The 20,060-nt window shown below is 38.3% G+C and overlaps 1 protein-coding gene across 6 annotated transcripts in view; it reads left to right on the top strand.

Annotated features, from left to right (window-relative positions):
* Nucleotides 1-20,060, top strand: part of LOC113048001 (glutamate receptor-interacting protein 1-like) — a 226,551-nt gene that overhangs the window by 135,804 nt on the left and 70,687 nt on the right. For 2 of the 6 annotated variants that reach the window (XM_026209489.1, XM_026209486.1), the window contains exon 1: nt 7,514-7,841. The exons of the other annotated variants lie outside the window; for them this stretch is intronic. In XM_026209489.1, the coding sequence (XP_026065274.1) occupies nt 7,787-7,841 (55 nt within the window). In that variant the 5' untranslated portion in view covers nt 7,514-7,786. Of the gene's footprint in view, nt 1-7,513; nt 7,842-20,060 lie in introns of those variants that run through there. 6 annotated transcript variants of the gene reach the window in all.

The following is a 20,060-nucleotide window of genomic DNA, read 5'->3' as shown; positions in this document are numbered from 1 at the left end:
GACTGATAATAATTGTCATACATTTTGAGCAAAGATTAGTAGATAACAGAATTTTTGTATGAAACAAATGACTTGTAGCCCAATTCAACTGACCATATAAATGTGTTTTACCCAATAATCATGATACTATTTTTCAAAGATATGAAGTTGAATTCAAAAGCCACTTGGAGGAAAGATTGCACAGGATGCGTCCGCTAGTGTTTGTGAGTCTTTTTTCAGAGCAAGAAAGAGACTTCTAGAGCAAACGGCATGTGTTTGATGTTTGATGTGGTCTTCAAAGTAAGGGGGTGGTGGAGGTTCTTTTGTTAACTCTCTTTGCTGGTTTCCTGTCGGAAGCAGGCCTGAGTTTCTTTGAGAAATCACCATCATCAGTGTTTCATCAGGCTTGGTATACAATCTGCCTGAAACAAAGGAACTGATTGCAAGCGTCATTCCAAACCGGCAGAAGAGTTTCATTTTGCTCTCTTGTGTGGCGACACTCAATGCTCTAAATCCCTATCAATCTACTTTCCCTTGCCACCCTTTTATCTGGAAAAAGCCACTTAAGTCAATTTTGTGGGATGGTGATGCTTCACTAGACCTATTAATCACTCAAGTTGCACCTTGGATGAAAGACAAACCTGTCTGATGTGAAAATCTGTGGGATTTTGGTGTTTCAAAATAACATTTTCAGTCAGATGTGGGCCATTTATGCTGTAAACCGTAACTGCACTGGGCCGATTATCTGACAGGAGACACTGATTGGTCTGTTTGTCTCTTTTTGGCACCTGTCTTGAGTAGCAAATGGTCCCGACAGAAGATTTTCACTCAAGGCCAAGTCTTTTTTTCCTTTGGGATAAAGTTGGTGCCGCCCACCCTGAAAGTGTCCAGTTGTTGCTTTTGGGAGATGCCAGGGTCTCAGCTCTGCCAGTCTTGCAGTAGCAGCATGCATGTCGGACGACCTTTTACAGACATTTGGAGAAGCTTGATAACTGCTGAGTTGATTAAACAATGTCACGGTGGTGTTTGTGAAACTTCCCAAGTTCCCAACTACCTCCCATCTGTTATTAACGATATACATGAAATGTTATGAGACAATATTGTGAATGTCTTGCTATATTGTAATTTTAAGTGCTACATTTCCATGGTATCAAGTGGTGATATTGTATGTTTATTGGCAAGACTCTCTTTCTTGTATTTCTCATAAATTGCTTTCAGTAATATTTACTCGAAGCATTGTTTTGAGAGACAAAACAGGCCAGTGTTGTATCATTACTATGCTTCTTTTTGGCCAGTTTGTAGTTTGCACAGCACTATCAGTGGGTTGCAATATTTGTTATTTACAGATGTAATGCTGAAAGCAGCATTAGAAACTCCTTATTAGCATGAGACTATGACACATTCCCTGCACGTAATGGCCAGGGCTTCAGTCTGACCCTTCCATTTGCATCCATTAGACTGAATCAATATAGAGCTCTATCTAAACTGCAATAGTGAAAGAACAAGAGAAAAAAGAGAGAAGGTTATGTGCCTACTTTATTGTGGCTGCTATATTGTCACGTAATATAGAAGTTAATTCGATGTTGATCAGCCAAACATTTAAACAGATATGATTTAAATGTGTCAGTTACGCAGTAGTGCAGTGTTATGGTAGACAAAATCAGTTTATTATTTTGAAGGGATTTTTAAACTGGAAATCCATGGAAATTTTGAGAGAGAGGGAAAAAAAGGTTTTACTGTATGTGTTTTAGGTCGGTTATTAAAGATATTAAATATGTTTAAAGTGGTTTTTAACATTTAAAACCAAGCTTTGTAATATAATATTAATAATATTAATTAAGCTAACAGAAAGGCCAAAATGTCAGTACTTAAGCATTAAATCAAGTTAATTGACTACAACGAGCTGGAGACTGTGTCAGATTGAGGCTACATTGATCACTAAAACTGTTATTCATTATTGGAAAAGTATAAAACGTTCTAATGAATCTCAATATCAAATGACAGTGTCTTATTTCCTGGCAGAAATGACTTGGGCACATTTTAGAGCCCTCAGTACAAACGAATCACCATGCATCACCCTACTCTGTTTTAAATAGTCACTTCCAGCAGAACACTGTGCCCTGGCACTAAGTACACATCCTTTCAAGCTGCTTCCTCAAACTAACAGTAATGTTTGTTTGCTCGAATGGCCCACACAGCCCCAGATTTCAGTCCAGCTGAGTGGGATGAGGTGCAAAACGATGTACACTGTTTATGTGGGCTGTGAAGTGATGATTATATATGCAACAGCTTTGCATTTTAATGCCCTGATTTGTTTAAACCTACAGTCTATGGGGTTGAATTGCAGCAATGAAGCTTTAATTCTGTTTGAGCCCTTTGATTAATAGTACAGTTCATCACTTTCACCACTAGAGGCTGCTGATGTTGCACGTAAAGGAAAACTGTCCTCCTCGCCATTTCAGCACCAGTGCTGCTGGACAGCTCCCGCCATTGTCCCTGCTGCTCTTTAGAGGCTGGAGGCTTTTTACTGCTCATTTATAATAGTTCAGTGCCTTTGCTCTTTGTGGGGAAAATATTCCCTGCCTGCCTCAAGCTTGCTTGTCAAAAACATGATGGTTCAATTTCTCATGGTCTGGTTAATCCCAACCTCAAGATATACAGCATTCATAATGATGAGAGCTAAGCTATATCCTCTTTTAGCACAATGACATTTCCTTCCTTTCTAATAATTATAGTTTTATATAACCATTCTCAATTCTTTGGATTTCCTAATAAATTGACTTATTCAGGAGGGCTATTAAAAGAAATTATCCTTGAAGACCTCCAAGTCAGAAGGTCACCATAGGTGTCTTAGCGAAAAATAATAGACTGTTTGATGAACCAAGTAGTTGGATGGAGTGTTTTGAAATGTATTTGACATCTGTCTGACCGTAGTTGCCATAAACATTCTCTGCATCTAATAACAGATCTGCCCAACTCGGCAAGTTCACAGCTTCACAATTTTATTTAATAACAGACCTCTGCACCAGTATGTCATGTTGATGTTACAGACTACATGCATCCATGCACAATAAGCAATTACCTGACTTCACATCTGCACAAATGCATACTCGGTAACCCTTATGGAACGGTTTCCTGTTCAAGTCAGCTGTCACCTTCAGAGCTTTTATGAGAAAGCATAGAGCATCGTACTAGTTTGATTGGCATTCCTGCCATGCTCATCCTGAGAAAATTGATTGCACCATCCCAGGAGATGAACAAGAGACTTGATTCCCATTATTTAAGAATGTTTCATACACGTGTGCAGTCCCTATAATTGAGATTGAGGGAGTGATCATGGACCGTGAGGATGTTGATTTGTCAGTGTGCATTGAAAAATATTTAAAATAGTTCTTATACTACACCTAAACTACTCAGTGCAACTTATAACATCCAAGTAAAAAATATAACACCAACATGTCAGAAAAAAAATCAAACCAGAATCACGGAGTTGGGAAAAGGAACACCTCTTTTATCATTATTTTAATGATCCAGCTTTTGATTTAATTACAGCCTTTAGTCTGTTGAGATTTGTCTCTACTAACTTTGCACATCTAGACTAGCAATATTTGCCCACTTCTCTTTGCAGAACTTCTCAATTTCAGTTTAATTTGATGGTGATCGTTTTGTGGACTGCAGTCTCCATGTCATTCCACAGATTTTCACTGGGATTAAGTTTATCCATGCAAGGACATTCACCTTTTTCTCCTTTAACCCCTGTGTGCTCAGTTTTGCTGTGTGTTTTGGGTCATTGTCATGTTGGAAGCGAAACTTTATTCCCATTGACATCTTTCTGGCAGAGGGCAGCAGATTTTCCTCAAGAATTTGACGGTATCTTGCTCCATATATTTTTCCTTCTATCCTGACAAGTCCTCCAGTCCCTGCTGCAGACAAACAGCCCCACAACAGCACATTACCACCCCCATGCTTTACTGTAGGAATGCTGTTAGTTGGATGGTGAGCTGGATTGGATTTCTACCAGACATATCTTTTGGTGTTGAGGACAAATAATTCAATTTTAGTCTCATCTGCCTCAGAATATTCCAAGGGCATTTTGGCAAAGCTCAGTCTTGATTGCATGTGGCCTTTCTTGAGGATTGGCTTATTTCTTGCAACCCTCCCATACAAGCCACAATTTTATGGAGAATTTGTGATTCTGTCACGTGCACACTGACCACTATTTGTCATAAATTCCTGTTACTGCTTTCAGAGTTGCTGTAGGCATCTTGGTCATCTTTTTGACCAGTTTCCTCCTGGCTCTTTCATCCAGTTTAGAGCGACGTCCTGATCCAGGGAGGGTCTGTGTTGTACCAAAAACCTTCCATTTCTTAATAATACACTTGACTCTGCTTCAAGGCATTGATAAAGCATTTTAAAAAGATTATATTATTCATATTTTTTTGGTTCTTTCCATCTCCTGACATGTCCACAACTTTATCCTGGAGATCTTCTGAAAGTGCATTGCACCCAAAGTTGATTGTTTGCTTCAGTTGCACTACCAAAGACTGAAATGCTCCAGGAAAGCAGTTGAAATTCAGATGGCTTTGTGTGCCAATGAGAAAGTGATTAGCTACACCTGATTGAGTTAACAAGTCATTTTTAGGAGAGGGGTGATCCAACTCAGTGATTCTTTTTTTCTTCTTCTTTTTTATCTAGTTATTTATTTATTTCACATGTTATTGTTGTCTTAATCTGGACTTTTTACAGAGTTAGCGTCTTTCAATTGGATGTTATATGTTGCACTGAGTAAAGCTGGATAAATAAAAAATTGTGTCCATCTTCAGGCTGTAAAGCACCAACATATGATTATTTTAAAGGAGGGTGATTCTTTTCTATACCCACTGTGTGTGTGGGGGTGTAATTTATTATAATTTAATATTATTTTGTGAAAATTATTTTAAAATAAAATGTAAGTTTATGGAAAATGTTAATAATAATTTATATAAACTAATTTATGATTTCATGAACTATATGTATGTTTATTTAGTGTCAAAAGTGACAAACCTTTTGATATGTCCTGCATGTCAATAAAGAATTAACATACACTCGTCAATCCATTTTGTGAAGTTTTCAAACTGATGCCTTGTTGATTAAATATTATATGCAAATGTAAATTCCCAAGCAGTGGGTTTCTCATATGGGATACATAAATTAGAGCTTGCACAGAGTATTTTGGGATAGAGTTGAGCTGGATTTAAAGTTTATTTGTTTATTTTAAATTTTTTAATTTATAAGTTAATTTTACATTTTTGGCCACAGTGGTAAATGACAATTTGTTTCTCATCTTGTGCCACATTCTTTAAAACAAGCACATAGAGGATGGCCATATGTGGCACTGGTGAGTCTTAAACAGTGGGAGAGAGAGCCTCAGTTCACTGATGTCTCTATAAAATTTGCACAGAGCTGACATAACACTTCCATCTCCTTGCACACCAATGGATTTCCCTTTGTGCCAGTGCATTTCCTTCAAACAACAGTGTGCAGATCAAATTAACTGCATAACAGACAGCCTTTGTAATTCTATAGCATTATCTGCCCACAGATAACCACATGCATGGCATCCCAAAATGCATCTCTCATCTTAACATGGTGATAGTCTCGAGAATTATTTATGCAAGTGGACAGACAAATCCCTGTGTGTAATCTGATCAGTATATGCATAATCCTAGTAGTAACCCTCATCTCTCTCTTCAGGATCACTGATACACCCGCTGGCATCCACCTGGAAGCTTGACAAAATTAAACTCAAGTAAATATACAAAAGGGGAGGGGGGGGGGGCTTGAAAAGAAAGATTAGACTACTTTGATCTTAGACACACAGTTCGGCTGTTATCTCAGACGCTTCTTACAAGTGTCACTGGATGAATAGAGTATGGTGGCCATGACCTTAATACTTCCATTCATTCTGCAGACTCATTCAGATGTATTTCGCACACAAACAGAGACAGATGCCTTTAATACACTGTCATTGGGCGCTAGGCTTATCATGCCACCAAATGTCAGATAATACGCAGAGATACCACCACTGACCTATATGCATGTTATCGGTGTTATAAAAAGCACTGCTGCTCAGCACTGAACACAGCAGCACTGGCCTGCAAATGAGCCCAGTTCACTCTTGATTGGAATTAGGGTTGTATGATTGGCGTTATGCAAATTTAAGAAGTAAATAAACAGACACTGCTGGCTAATTAACAGTTCTGAAATGTGCATTTGAAGGTGGGAGACAATCTTATTGTTGTTGCATATTCAAAAATATTTTTTTTCTTCTTCTTTTGAAGTGACAAAAAATTCCTCTCAGGGGAATTGATAGGCTCTTAATTGTGCTCTTATATAAGGTTAAATTGGATTTTTTTCCCATGCTTCTAAATGAAGAAAAAAATAATCAAAGCAGATGATGATAATATCCCTTCTATGCCACATGGTTATATAATGTTTATAAATATTATAAATGTTGTGATGTGACATAATATAATATGTGGAAATAAATTCTTCTGATTTTATATATAACATGTTGATGATTATTTATTATTGACCTATTATTATTGACCTATTTAATGTTGAATGGTGCTTGCTTAGGCAAACATCACTGTTGTTGTTGTTCACATGTATTATGCTGCTTTTTCTTTTTGTACCAAATCACACACACACACACACATTTGTTTTTGTGCCGTAATGGTTTTTATACTGTACAAACTGTATATTCTATGGTCCTACACCAACCCTACACCTAACCCTAACCCTCACAGGAAACTTTGTGCATTTTTACTCAAAAAAACTCATTCTGTATGATTTATAAGCGTTTTGAAAAATGGGAACATGGGTTATGTCCTCATAAGTCAGACTCTCCTTGTAATACCTGTGTCATACACATGTCATTGTACAGAGTTGTGTCCTGATATGTCACAAAAACAAGGGCACACACACATACCTAGAAGAGCCCAGTAACTAACCAATACATTTTAGTTAGCCCCCTGGCAGCCACATTGTGACCCCCCCTTAACAAACTTAGCAATTGCATAACAACCCACTAGCAACTTTCTTTTTTCCAAGCAACATTTTCACTTTTAAGTAATTGAGCTGTTATGATTATGTCAGTTTGTAGGTCAACAGGGGACACTAATTTCCCATGGGTCCCCTGTGGAACGTCATATGGATTAATTTAATATTTGTTTTTGCAAGTATGCTCTCAAAACCCAAAGGAAATTGCTAAAAGATGCAAATTATTTTCCAGGGTTTAACTGTACTGCTTTTTAAGTAATACATTCTACACCTAATTATTCAGATTGCAAATTTGTGTTAATGAATTGATTTAATCTAAACTATTCCCTCATACATAATAAAGTCCATTATCTTAATGGAAAAGTTAATTTCTGACACTTCTTGCAAATAACTAGTTATTCTGGCGACTAAATTGTGGCTCGTCTCCTGACGTGCTCAGGTAGCCTACCAGCTACTACTGAATACACCAAGCATGCAACTTTAAAAGCCCATTCAGATCAGCCCGAGTCTCAGATGAGACGCATCAGCCGCGCTCTGCGTGTTCGTCCTCTGCGCGCGCTTTCCGATGGATTTTATTTGTGGGGGAAATATGATTTGCTATTATAAAGCACGGATCTCAGCGCTGCGGGGACGTAGTGCATGATTCGAGCTCTGCACCGCTCACGGAGTCTGCCTCTCTCCGGTGGGACACACGGCGCCTGTGCTATGTATGTGCGAGGAGTCGCTTTTCCTGGAGCCCTTGGATGAGCACGTCGGCTGAGCTAGTATGATAGCCGTCTCTTTCAAATGCCGATGCCAGATACTGCGGAGAGTGAACAAAGGTACGGTCTCGGTTTGTTTTCATCCTTCGCTATACCATATATGCAGCCCTCCCCGTTACGCGAACGCTTTATTGTATGATATATGGACGTTTACGCAGGACATTTAGACGCAGAGTGGGTTCACCGGAGCGCCGCGGAATGAAGCAGCGATGGTCATCAAGCCTCGTGCCATTGTTTTGAAATGCTCTCGCAAGCCAGGGGCAAAAAAAAAAAAAAAAAAGACGCACTGGAGTCCCCCCCCCCCCCCCCACATATTAATATTTAACAGTAGAGTGCTGTAGTTTGGTGGTCTGCTTAGTGCATTTGTCAGAGAACAGTGCTGCTATCTCTCTTTTCTTTTCCTTTTTTTATTTGCCTGACAGCTTCTCCCCATTTACCTGAAGGCACACTGATTCGTGCTGTGGATTGGGAATAGTGTTTGTCTGTTGGATGAGAAGCTTTCCTGATCCTTGTGTGAAACACTGGCTGGGTTTGTTTTAAGCATCTCTAGTGGAAACTTAACTGAATCGTGATGCATTGCGTGTCATGTTACATTTTGACTGGTGGGTTTCTTTGACTGAAGGTTTTTTTTCTTTTCTTTTTTCGATTCCCCAATGTTCAATGAGCATAAATAGTGTTTTCTATGAGAGGACTGCTACGCCAGTGAATTATTTTTGTATATTTTCCCCTTGACTAGTAGAGGTTTGTGGGAGTTAGCCAACTTGGCATTGCTTAAGAGATGTGAAATGGTGAAGTTGTCATAAATACTGCAAGTTGTCCTCCCTCAGGGGAAAACACTTGACCTCAATAAGATAAGTAAATACACAGTTGGCAGTGTTAATAAAAAAGAAAAAGAAAAAAACCTCTCAGCCAAAACGAAGATCCCTTTCATCCGTGGACAAACCAGTCTCTGTCTGGATGGAACTGATTTCTGTGTGTACTGATTTCTGGTTTAATACAGGTGTCTGGCGTAAACTTGGGGCAGCAGGTGTTCATTTCTGATTTCCCATGATGCTGTTGTGTCAGTCATATAGTTTCCCCTATGAGTTGTGCCTCCTGCGGTTTAATGCATCAATACAACCTGGCTGAATATGTCCCAAATTTGTCTTATTTTTATTTTTTTAAGATATGACACAGATCTGTTGTGGATGACAGTGTGAACTGCGGAAATCACAGTGAATCTGACGTTTTCAGTTCAAATCTGATACACTTTCAAATGTGGAGAACAATGTTTCAAAGTCTGGAAGCCAGGCATGAATAACTTCTTCATCCATCTATATAAAAGATTATGCTGTATTATGATTGTATGTAATATTATTATGTAGCATCTTGGTGTATTTCACAATTAGCATTTTTTTTTTATTTCTTAAATTCATCTTGAGCTCCCTGCAGTCTGATGCATTTAGTTATTCTCGGTTTACAGTCTTAAAATGCATGTGTTTAATAATTGTTTTGATAATCCAACATTTAGTATAGTATAAAAATATGTACTCTTCCTTCCATTTTAAGTCTGTGGAACTGGAAAATATAAGACATAATGTCATATTTAATGATATTTTACCATTTGATGTCATGTTGAATATTCCTGAATAGGCTGTTTAATGTTTGTGGGTCATTTTAGGGATGGCACGTTTAGACTTGTGTCTTATATGAGGCACATTTCAAAGGTCACGTAAAGAGCCTCACACACACAAAAAAAAGCAACTTTTGTGAATGTAGCTTTTCATTTGAACTGTGTGTGCGTGTGTGTGATGTTAGACATTCAGGTAGAGCCATCGGAGTCATGATGAGTCGGCGAGTAATCTGTCATAGGTGAAATGAAAGCATATATGAGGAATAACTTATTCAAGGCAGATGATGTCAGCTAATGGACACTGATTCTGAGGTTTCAGGAGATTGATGCTTCCTGGACACAAAAGTTTAAAGCAATGTGTAATCTTCAATACATCAGAAAGTTGCTCTGTCTGGTCATATTAGCCAATGTTTTGCAATATCAAAAGCCAACAGTAAGAAGCAATGAGATTGAAGTAAAGGATAATCAGAGGGTTCTTATATCGCCTTGAAGGATAATAACAGGCTTAATGTACAACAGTACATGACTACTTACCACATAAATGGACACATTTATTCCTTATCCGACCAATCAGAATCAGGTATTCCAGAGATCAGTGTAATAATCTGATATCACTAACATTAAATATTAACATTCTTTATTGGTATCCGTGGTTCCAGGAGGAACCTTTGACATCCATGGAACCTGTCGTTTCCTCAAAGGGTTCTTGAGATTTAAAAAAAAAAAATTATGTTCTTCACACTGAGAAATAAATGTTATTTATGGAACTGTTCTCTGAAAGGTTCTTGGAGTCAAAAATGTTTTTTTCTATGGTTCATCTTGCTGTAAAAAACCCTTTTGTGACCTTTTTTTTAAGATTTGAATAATGTAAACTGCTTCATTTTTTTTTTTTACTCTCATCAGGGTCCATTGCAGCTAGTTGTTGATGAATTGTCATCTCATTTGAGATTGTCTAGTGTTCCTGGGCCTAAGCCGTGTGCAGTATTTGTCTTGGTCAAGGCATTCATGGTTTTATATCTCTGTTACACATTTGCAGGCATTCAGTCAGAAAATTAGAAAGAAGCACAGGGTGTTGGTTTCCTCTTCATTTTACTCTACAGAAAAAGAGAAATTTTCTGCCTAAGAACAATATTAATTAGAAGATTTTTGCCAACCTGAAAGATTGGATACTACTGACAGGATGTTAATTAAATTAATGTACTCCATTTTTTTTTCACCAACTGGAATAAACATGCCTAGCTTCACCTCTGCAGGTGCTCTGAGAGCTGTGCCAATTATATTTTAGTTGCATGTATGGTAATAAGTCGAGCCATCCGCTCTACCACTCACAACTGTACAGCTTTCAAGGGACACAAGGCGGGCAGAAATATCTGGCTATATTTCATACACTAGTCACAGGAAAAATGTCTGTTTGCTTTGTAGATTGTATATTTGTGCTTGTGTGGGAGTTTGTGTGCTCATATGTTTCAGTCTGTGAGCTTATGTTCACATCCAGGTTTGTATGTCTGGTTGTGGCAGAAATGTCACACCATACCTACTGTAGTAATTGGTATGCAAATCGCTCCCTGACTCTGATAAGGGACATTTTCCATTTCCAGACTTCAGCAGTCATTGGGTACACTGTAACCCTTTTGCATTGAGCTCAGTGGCTCAGGTTACTTGCTTCCTGACTGAAAAACTATTTAGAATTCAGTTTGTAGAGTTGCATTAAGGGAGCCAGTTGATAAGCTCCGATTCACACCAGATAGAAAGACAAAACACACACCTACTGAGCGAAAGCAACTGCACGGGGGCAAAAATGATCAGCCATTGAATATCCTGCTACCTGCATGAACTAAAAGGTGCATAATTAAATACCCACTTTTATTGAACAGTGTTAAACATTAAATCAAATGCATAGAATAAAAAGTAAAAAAATTAATGACATTTCGCCCATTAACAAATTTCTTAAGATCAATAAATGGACTTGTTGGTCAGGCAATTGAACACTAACTGGTTAAGTGATATGTACTTTAACACATCCCTAAGATTCAACTGCCGTGCAGCTGCATAAGCATCACACCTTTTTCTGGTTTCATTCACACACCAGAGGAGCTATCATGTTTTCAGAAGAGTCCACGGAGCTTCAAGCTCTTTCGCCAGGTTGAAGTTTGAAAAGAAATGTAACAGTTTTTCTTTTTTCCTCCGGAGATGAGGATGCTGCGTTCACCGCATCTGGCTCTTCTTCATTCTGCTGGCACACGTCTGTCCTGATCTCCACCGCTTTCCCTTTGAACAGCCTCCATCAATCCTTTTACGCTTGCTTGACAGCTGGATTTAGTGCCAGGAAGAGGAGGTGGTGAAGGAGGTGCTGTTTTGGCTCTTTTGCGTTATGGGCGCATGTTTTGAAACTGTAAACCTAGAGGTATTACCATTTGACAGCTTTCAGCGAGTGTCCTATATTTAAATCATGGCATATGGAATGGAGGAAAGGAGAACAGAGCTCATTAAGCACAAGTTAAGGGTTCTGGTGTGTCAACCTTCAGCCTTTGCAACCAGTAAAAAGCATGTCATGGGAAACAAGTGGACCAATTAATTTGATTTTTACCTTTTCTGATGAAAATATGAGAGCTTATTGCCTGAGCAGTATTCTCTGGACCAATTCCAGGGGGTTGCTGTGTGGTTACTATTGCAATCTGGGTGGTTTTACGTTTGCTTTTAGGGTGCTCTGGGTCCCTTTAGTTAACTCTCATTCACACTGCTAGCTTGTACCTCAAACTGACCCAAAAGTCAGTTATTTTTAAATTAGAGTTAACAACTTTTGAATGATTGGGTACAACATTTTTTAAAATGTTGTGTTGATTGTGGTCCATTGCAAACATATTAACCAAAAAACAATTACCAATAATATTTTTTGCTATTATTAAATACATTTGTTTTTGTGTGTGTGTGTGTGTGTGTATAGTCAAAATGTAATGATATCTTGCTTTCACTAGCAGTACATCTAATTTGAGATCAAAACCATTATTAAATACATTTGTTTTTGTGTGTGTGTGTGTGTGTATAGTCAAAATGTAATGATATCTTGCTTTCACTAGCAGTACATCTAATTTGAGATCAAAACCATTGGTCATAGCCAACAGCCATTCATTGCAAACAAAGCTGAAATCTATTGATTTTTTCACCAGTTTATAGTCCACCAAATGAAAATTGAGTGAGATTACATAGAAAATGTATATCACACCTCTTATGTCAGTAGCACAATAGTTATAGCCTGGTAATATCAGACTCTGCTACTTCACTTTGCTTCGTAGACAGAGTCTGGAATGGCATAATAGAGAAGTGTTTTCTCTCTCGCTAGGGGGCGCTTGTCTGAAGTTTAAAATCATTGGTTACCCGTAAGCCAATCAGATACGTTTAGTTATGACGTATGTTATTCGCCTGTACAGCCGCATCGAAGCACAGACATCATGCATTGAACTCAAATCTATGATTGAACTTGCACTGTAAACCTGTTGTAAACACATGATGATGCGAGCAAAATACCGGAGTGAACATGGCCGTAAACGACTTTTGAAAAAGAGTTTGAAAAAGAGTTGAATGTTCTCCATAACAGAGCGAATTGCATCCCGTGTCTCGTTTCCCATTTCCGTCGTTGTTTCAGTTTTTTCGATTTCTCTAACCTACAATGTAAAACTCTGCGCTTAGCATCTACGTCACGGCTCTCAGCCCGCCCTCTGTTCATTGATTGGCCCGGCTGTTTCCAGACCGGTGGCAAACAGAAAAATCTGACGCTGTATCAGACTGAGTACAGATGCGAAATTAAATTGAGCGGAAGTAGGAAGTCTGACGTAGTCAGGCTACAATAGTTAGGCCTGCTGTACGTGTTTTGTAGTTGGTGGTTTGCTCGTGTTCTACTTCAGTAGGGCAGACTGTGGAAGGTTAAAGTAAATAATTCTTGTCAGCAATATCAGCTTTGTGACGTTACCTCCCTTGCATGGGCCGATGAAGTGTCAGGGCGTTGGTTGTTCAGCTGATATGTGAGGCGATCAAGGCGACGAGAGTCTCTCAGACTCCATTGCGTTTTCAATCAGCCCTGTCTTTTTTCAGTAGAATGACCTTTGTGCCTAGAGGAAGTCTGTTATTTTGAATGGACTACACTCTGTACACTCGCTGTACTTTGCAGCCTCTGTGTAATTTTTCCCCAAGGGTATGAATGTCACAGAGTTTTCTAAAGGTTAAGTATAGGTTTTTTGTGCTACCTCAGATGGGAGACAGATAAGCACCCCTCCGTCTCAGCTCAGGCTGGGATTAAATATCACCTCAGTTTGAGAAAACACCTAGTGTGCTTCTGAGACAGGTTAATAATATAGAAATATACCCATTAATGGCAGTCTTTCCTCAGCTGTCTCTTCTCCTGGGTCCAATTAAGTCATTTCCACCCTTGTGTCCAATTTTGGCAGGACTTGACGGCCTCCAGCTGGTCTTGAAGCCTGCTGCAGGATCGGGTGGCCAATGGAAAAAGTCTGCTCTGGTATTATGATGTCCGTCAACCCTGGACTAGGCTCATTCTACAGAGAAATCACAATCAATTTAGTGAATAGCTATTTGGTTAAGCTCCCACCCGTTGAGGGTCCTATAAACACGTTGTACCAGCACACAAATAAGCAGTCCTGATTCAGAACAGAAGCCTTCATTAGCCTCATTACATGCAAGACTTGCTTTGCTTTTGCTTGTGTCAGCTGCTCCGCATGTGTCCTCGGGCCGTGCTGTGTGTGTGTAGCTAATTTCCCCAAATTCATGTACTGACCCTGAGTGCCAGAGCTTGGGCTTCTAGTTTACTTAATTTTGTGGTGTCAGCGGTGTTTCTCGACAGGTTGTGTAATGCTTCGCGTGTCGTCTGATTGGCTAAGCTGCCTGCAGGGTTTAATCATCTGCTTCCATATGTCTGAATAGTAAAAGTGAAACTGTCATGGAAACCAAACACAGTTAGATAGATGCAAACATGAACAGCAGGTGTGAATAAAGTGTCAATAGATTATTTTGGCTAGTGGTGCAATCTAAATGCCCTTGTTTTGGTACAAATGCATTAATTCTCACCAAATGGTTAGCTAGAGTAAAAAATTAATTATGTTTTTTTTTTTTTTTTAAATAAAAAGTGCACTGCACTAGTTATTTATTAATTTATTTAGCTGTGCTTGTTTGTAGGGCTGCATTTTGTGATTTATACATCAATAGTTGTTTTGTTAAAATATATTTAAAAAATAAAGATTTAAGAAAAATAGAATAATAATAATAATCAATCGTTTTTAATCATGTTTTTATATACAATTATTAAAAGAATTACTTATAATAATAATATTTAATGAAGAATTAAATAATATTTAATTAATAATGATGATTATGATGATAATTATTAAACACTAATTCACAATACTAATATTTAACACTGTCTTAATTTCTTAAAAAGCTTTTATTAAAGTAAACAGCAGATAGACAGTCAAAAGTTATTTTTCAAAGTTCAAAGAGTTTCAGGCTTTCTTCTCCAAAATGTCCCATTTAGGTTCTCACAGTTACTTGCCATTTCTTTGTAATTGTGAAAATTACTAGCAATTTCGAAGCGAAAATTGTTTCTACACCATTGTTTTATTTATTTATTTTATTTCAGGCCCTAAGGTTTTTCTTTTGTCGACAACAGATGATTTATAAGCACTTCTCATGACAAGAACTGGAAGATATTTGGAGCATGTTATGTTACCAAATGCTGTGCTTCGGAAACAAAGGGCAGGGGAAGATGAGGTAGAGAGGTAGGTGTGTGTTTACTGTTGTTCTCAGTCTTCTCTCCCGGTTAGGATTCCTCCAGAGTTGGTGGAGTGAGAGAGAGTAAACTGTTTGTTCCTCTTGCCCAGTGAGCAAGTCTCCCCCTTCATCATCGTCTTTCCTTTAATTGATGTATTTTTCTTCTACACTCAGGAGCACTGAAGCTGTGAGGCGATGTTTAACCATTCAATCAATAAGTGATGTGTTCAGGAACTTCAGATATTTGCGAAGTGCAAATTTAAAGCAATAGTTCACTAAAAACTTTTAACTTTTATATTTTATAGATATAGATTGCATGTGATGTAAATTCGGTGGAAGATTCATAAGATTTATTCAGTCAGTAACTCCTTGGTTTGTGAATCTTATGAGCAATCCGGCTCATAAGAGTCATTTGATTTACTTTTTTTGTGTGAACTCATCCTTTCAATACTGAAAATTATTTTTGTGGGAGATTTATTTAAGTTTTACCCTTTGGACACATAGGGTACATTTACATTTTCACCAACTGAGAAAATCTTGACATTTTTGAACACACATGGTGCTGCGATATCACATTTTCTTAAAAACACTGTATTACCACGGCTGGCAGCAGTTTTCTTCTTTTAAAACACAGTGCTGCACCTTCTTTTCTTGGAGGTCAAAGAGTCACTTTCATTAGATTCATTCATTTGGCTTCTCATGAATTTCTAACGTCTTGCTGTTTGAATTGGAGCTTTTAAATGGATAGGCCTTTCCAGTACTTCAAACAGCCAATTACCCACTGCATTCGCCTTCAGTGGGAGCTGGAGCACCTCTCACCTGCTCTGCAGATAAGCTTCAGAGAAGAACGGCATATGCAGTGGGCTGAAATGAAAGGTAGAATCACTCAGAAGAACCTAGCAACTTATCCACAGGAGGAAAGCTGCCGGAGGGTTGACTGCTTGAGATGGTTGGTGACACTATGGGGAATCTCACAAATGAAACGCTGTCTTGCACGAACAGTCATATTTTAATCTCTCCCAGGGGTCCCACTTCCTTCCTTTTATTTAAAAAAAAAACAACATCTAAATTATGTGCAAGTACATAAGCACTGTGCTGTTCAACTGCTTTTCTTTAATATGCTGGAAAATCACAAGTACACAAAAACTGAAGAACTGCAAAGACAGAAATTGTTTGAGGGCACTTTTTTCTCTTTTTATCTTCTGATATTTTTGTGATTTTCTGTGAAGAAGTCCTTGTCAGTGCAAAATGCATCAGATGGTCAGTGAATTAGTTATGGGTTTGTGACTTTCATTCAGACCCTCTCTCTTTTTCCTTATTTATTTTTCTTCTCCCAGAGATGCCACTCTCATCCCAACTGTAGTACCACCTCATCTGAACCAGCAGTGGTTGAGTGTGACAGGAACTGACTGCTCAGGCCACCCGTGTTAACATTTCAGGGCTTTTAATCCCAGCCTCTCCACTTAGAGGCGAATACGAGCAGACACTCCTCCACAGTGCCCAGGAGGATTCTGGGATTGTGGCTCTCTTTATGTACGATGCAGTTCCATTTTTTAAACCTAGATTGGTGAGCTTTGTCATCCCACTTTACGCAGACTGAGATCACAGCTAAAAATAATAGAGCCGTTCCTTCACTCTCCCCTGGGGTAGTTCTGGGCTCGCTTCAGTCTGGTCTTAACCAGTACTTGAAGTCGTTTTGCATGAAAATGCTTTCTTATTGAGGACAGTTGAAATGTTTCTTTGAAATGTTCTCATCTAGAGCAATAGCATGTCATGTTATTTTTGAAGGCCATGTAGAGAAGGCCACAAATTTACCACATGCCTGGCATTTGTATGCTTGTTGCCATTTGTGACGCAAATTATTTAGTCCACTAGCAGGGGTTGCTGGGAAAAATGGAAGTCTGTCAAGTCTGCAATTTGCAGAAGTTCCAGATCTTTTAGGAAGTGTTCCTGTACCTTGCTTTCGTGTCCTCTGCTGTATGCATGAGCGAGCATGCTGTGACCTGACAGGATGACGCCACTTTGCTTGCATCTCTCATCTTGTCCCATTCTCTCTCTCTCTCTCTCACTCTTCCGTTCACAAACTTACCCTCTTGCTTCCATTTTCCTTGTGCTGTAGCCCAAAATTTCTCATCTCACTTCGGTCTGTGTTCATTCTTGTCGCCTTGAGACTCAGGGTTTTATTTATTTATTAATTTCACCACCTGTCGCTCGCAATGCTGACTTTTGAAGAATGTGTCTTCAACCATCCTGGACTCTTACTGGTGCAATAAAGCAAGCATACTTGTTGATCTCTTAAAAACTTTTTTTTAATGTAGTTCCATTCCATTGGACTGTACAACTATTGGTTTGCGGGATCTCTAATATAGAGTGCATAAGTGCCCTGGGCTTTTTCTTTGAATATAGAAGGAAAAAGTAAAGTGTTGGGTCATCATCAGCACTTTTAGTACACCCACTGCCGGAGAACCTACCGGTGCACTCATCCGAACAACATCCTGCTTCTCCGAGCCCGTAGGTGTGTGCGTATGAGTAGTTTGTGTGTGGACATTTCCATGTGTCGGCTGAACCATGCAGAGAACAGATGCAGGACAGCTGCTGAGGTTGAAGATCTCTGGCACAGTTAGTCTTGGTTTCTGGAGGGCGAAGTGGATTTCAGACGACCCCTGGGTGTTGTAGAGAGCATTTACCCTATGGCGTACCTGTGTGGTGTCAGCAGAGCTTTTCGCAGTGACGTCGGTGAGTATCGCCGGGGATGGCGACACTGGGAGAATGAGTGATTGGATGCTGAAAATAGGCTTTGGCTAATACGGTTAATTAATATCCCTCTGTGCTGCTTTGTTTTCTCTAAACTGCTAAATCTGTCAGAATAGGGATAAAATGTTGGTGTGAAAATTGAATGTTAAATGTGGAAATTGTGTTATCTTGCACGCTCCCCAAGAAATAAAGAGTATGTCTTCATTATTATATTTTGAAGGTCTTTGATCCTGAAATGGATTCATATTCAGTCATCCAGCTATGCGGTCATGCCTGAATTTCATCTACATAATAATGTACGAATGATCCGAGAGACATGGCTGTGTCAGCTGCTTGGTTTGGCTGACTGAGCTTTTGTAATGTTTGATTGGTTGCTCTCAAGACTTCTCACACATGGTCTCAGTCTGTCATTCGGTGTAACAGACTGCTGAACAGCTAATGTTCATGCCAAAAAACTAAACAAAAACCTTGAATTTTACTGTTTCTTTTCCCTCCCTTAAAATGTGAGCAGTGCTTTCCTGTGTAAAAGTCACTGCCACAATGCTATTTTACTGTCCACCAGACAAACTTTGTTAGTCTGACCTCAGAAAAATAACTTTAACTTCACTTTAATAAGTCTTTGTATAACTTGCTCTGTTACTATGTTTTTGCCTTTTTTGTTTTGTACTGCTCTTTTATTATTGTTATTATTAGTATTATTATTAGTTACCGAAGTACTACATGAGCAACCCTAATTACAACTTTCATTAAGCGACAGTTAATTTGCACTAAAATTAATTTCTTACTTAATTTCATTCAAATTTAATGCAGTACATAATGTTGAGATGCCTAAATTTAATATTAAATAATTTCATATTTAATTTTTATCTTTGTATTTAGATTTTAAATGCCAGATTTTTGGGCCCCTTCATATCTGTTTAACATGAATGTGCCAAATCAATTAACTTAATTTGCATCACGATTAGGTACTTGAGTGTAGACTACATAAGTTCTACATTTATCCAACTGTGAATTTCTGGAATGGGTGTACCAAATATCCATCATCTGCCTCTGTGGAGTGGGAGATTTGTATTTTGTGAGGATTACAAAGGCTTGTGTTCCTGGTGGTCTACATTCAGTTCCTCACTGCGCATGTGTCTCGTCCTGGTCTTCTTATTTCTGTGTGTGTGTGTGTGTGATCTGCACATCACAAGCACTGAGGCTTTAATTTGAGGGCTGTGTTTCATGTGATGGTGTAACCTAGACAGACGAGAGCCACTTTGTTTAACACCTTCTTCTCGGATGCCAAGATGAGCCTCTCCCTCACACTTATTCAGGATTCAGGAAAAGAGACAAAATCATTGAGATCCAGCAGCTTTTGAATGCCACACAATTCACTGACACTAAGATGGATTTGTGTCTCAATCTCAATAATCTGTGCCAGACATTGTCAAGACACACACAAAAGGTGAAGTTTAGTTGGATTGCTTGGTCCTCCCCCGTGTTTTATTACACCGTCTCTTTTATACATCTGACAACACTTTAATACTGGGTGCATGGGGAAAAAAAGATGTTTATATATAAATATTTTCCAGATATCATATTATTTTGACTTATTAATATAAAAGCCAATTATTAAAAGTTGGCATGAATGAGAATTCACATTGTTTTCTAAATGAATGTTAATAATTTCATTTTATTCATTCGTGCACAAGTTTCATGCTTTTAATTAATTAATAGAAATTTTTATCAAATGTAAACTCGAATCTTTCCCGGATGTGTACTGGACATTTGCCAATTATTTAGTCTGTATAACAGTGTTATTTATTATTTATATAGTATATGTATTTGTATTGTGATATTTTTATGTTTTAAAAATATTACATAATTTTTGTTGATATTTTCATTTATCTGTCTAAATTTTGGAGGTTCTTTGCATCAAAAATTATGAAAACTCTAGCTTTAGACTACCCAAGTTTGGAAAACCGCTTTTGCAATGAACAAACAATCCAAATTTGACAAATGGACTTGGTCTACAGCAGAAGTGCTAGTGCAAAAAAAATATATATATATATATTTAATTCATGCAGGAAGCCATGTTGCTACAGTGTTTTATTGTATAATGAATAAAAGCAGCTATCGTCATTCAAAGCAAC

This window comes from Carassius auratus, chromosome 29 (genome assembly GCF_003368295.1).
Source record: "Carassius auratus strain Wakin chromosome 29, ASM336829v1, whole genome shotgun sequence".
NCBI lineage: Eukaryota > Metazoa > Chordata > Actinopteri > Cypriniformes > Cyprinidae > Carassius > Carassius auratus.
Note: the sequence above shows the minus strand (reverse complement) of the source record. Positions and strands in the feature narration are given on the sequence as shown.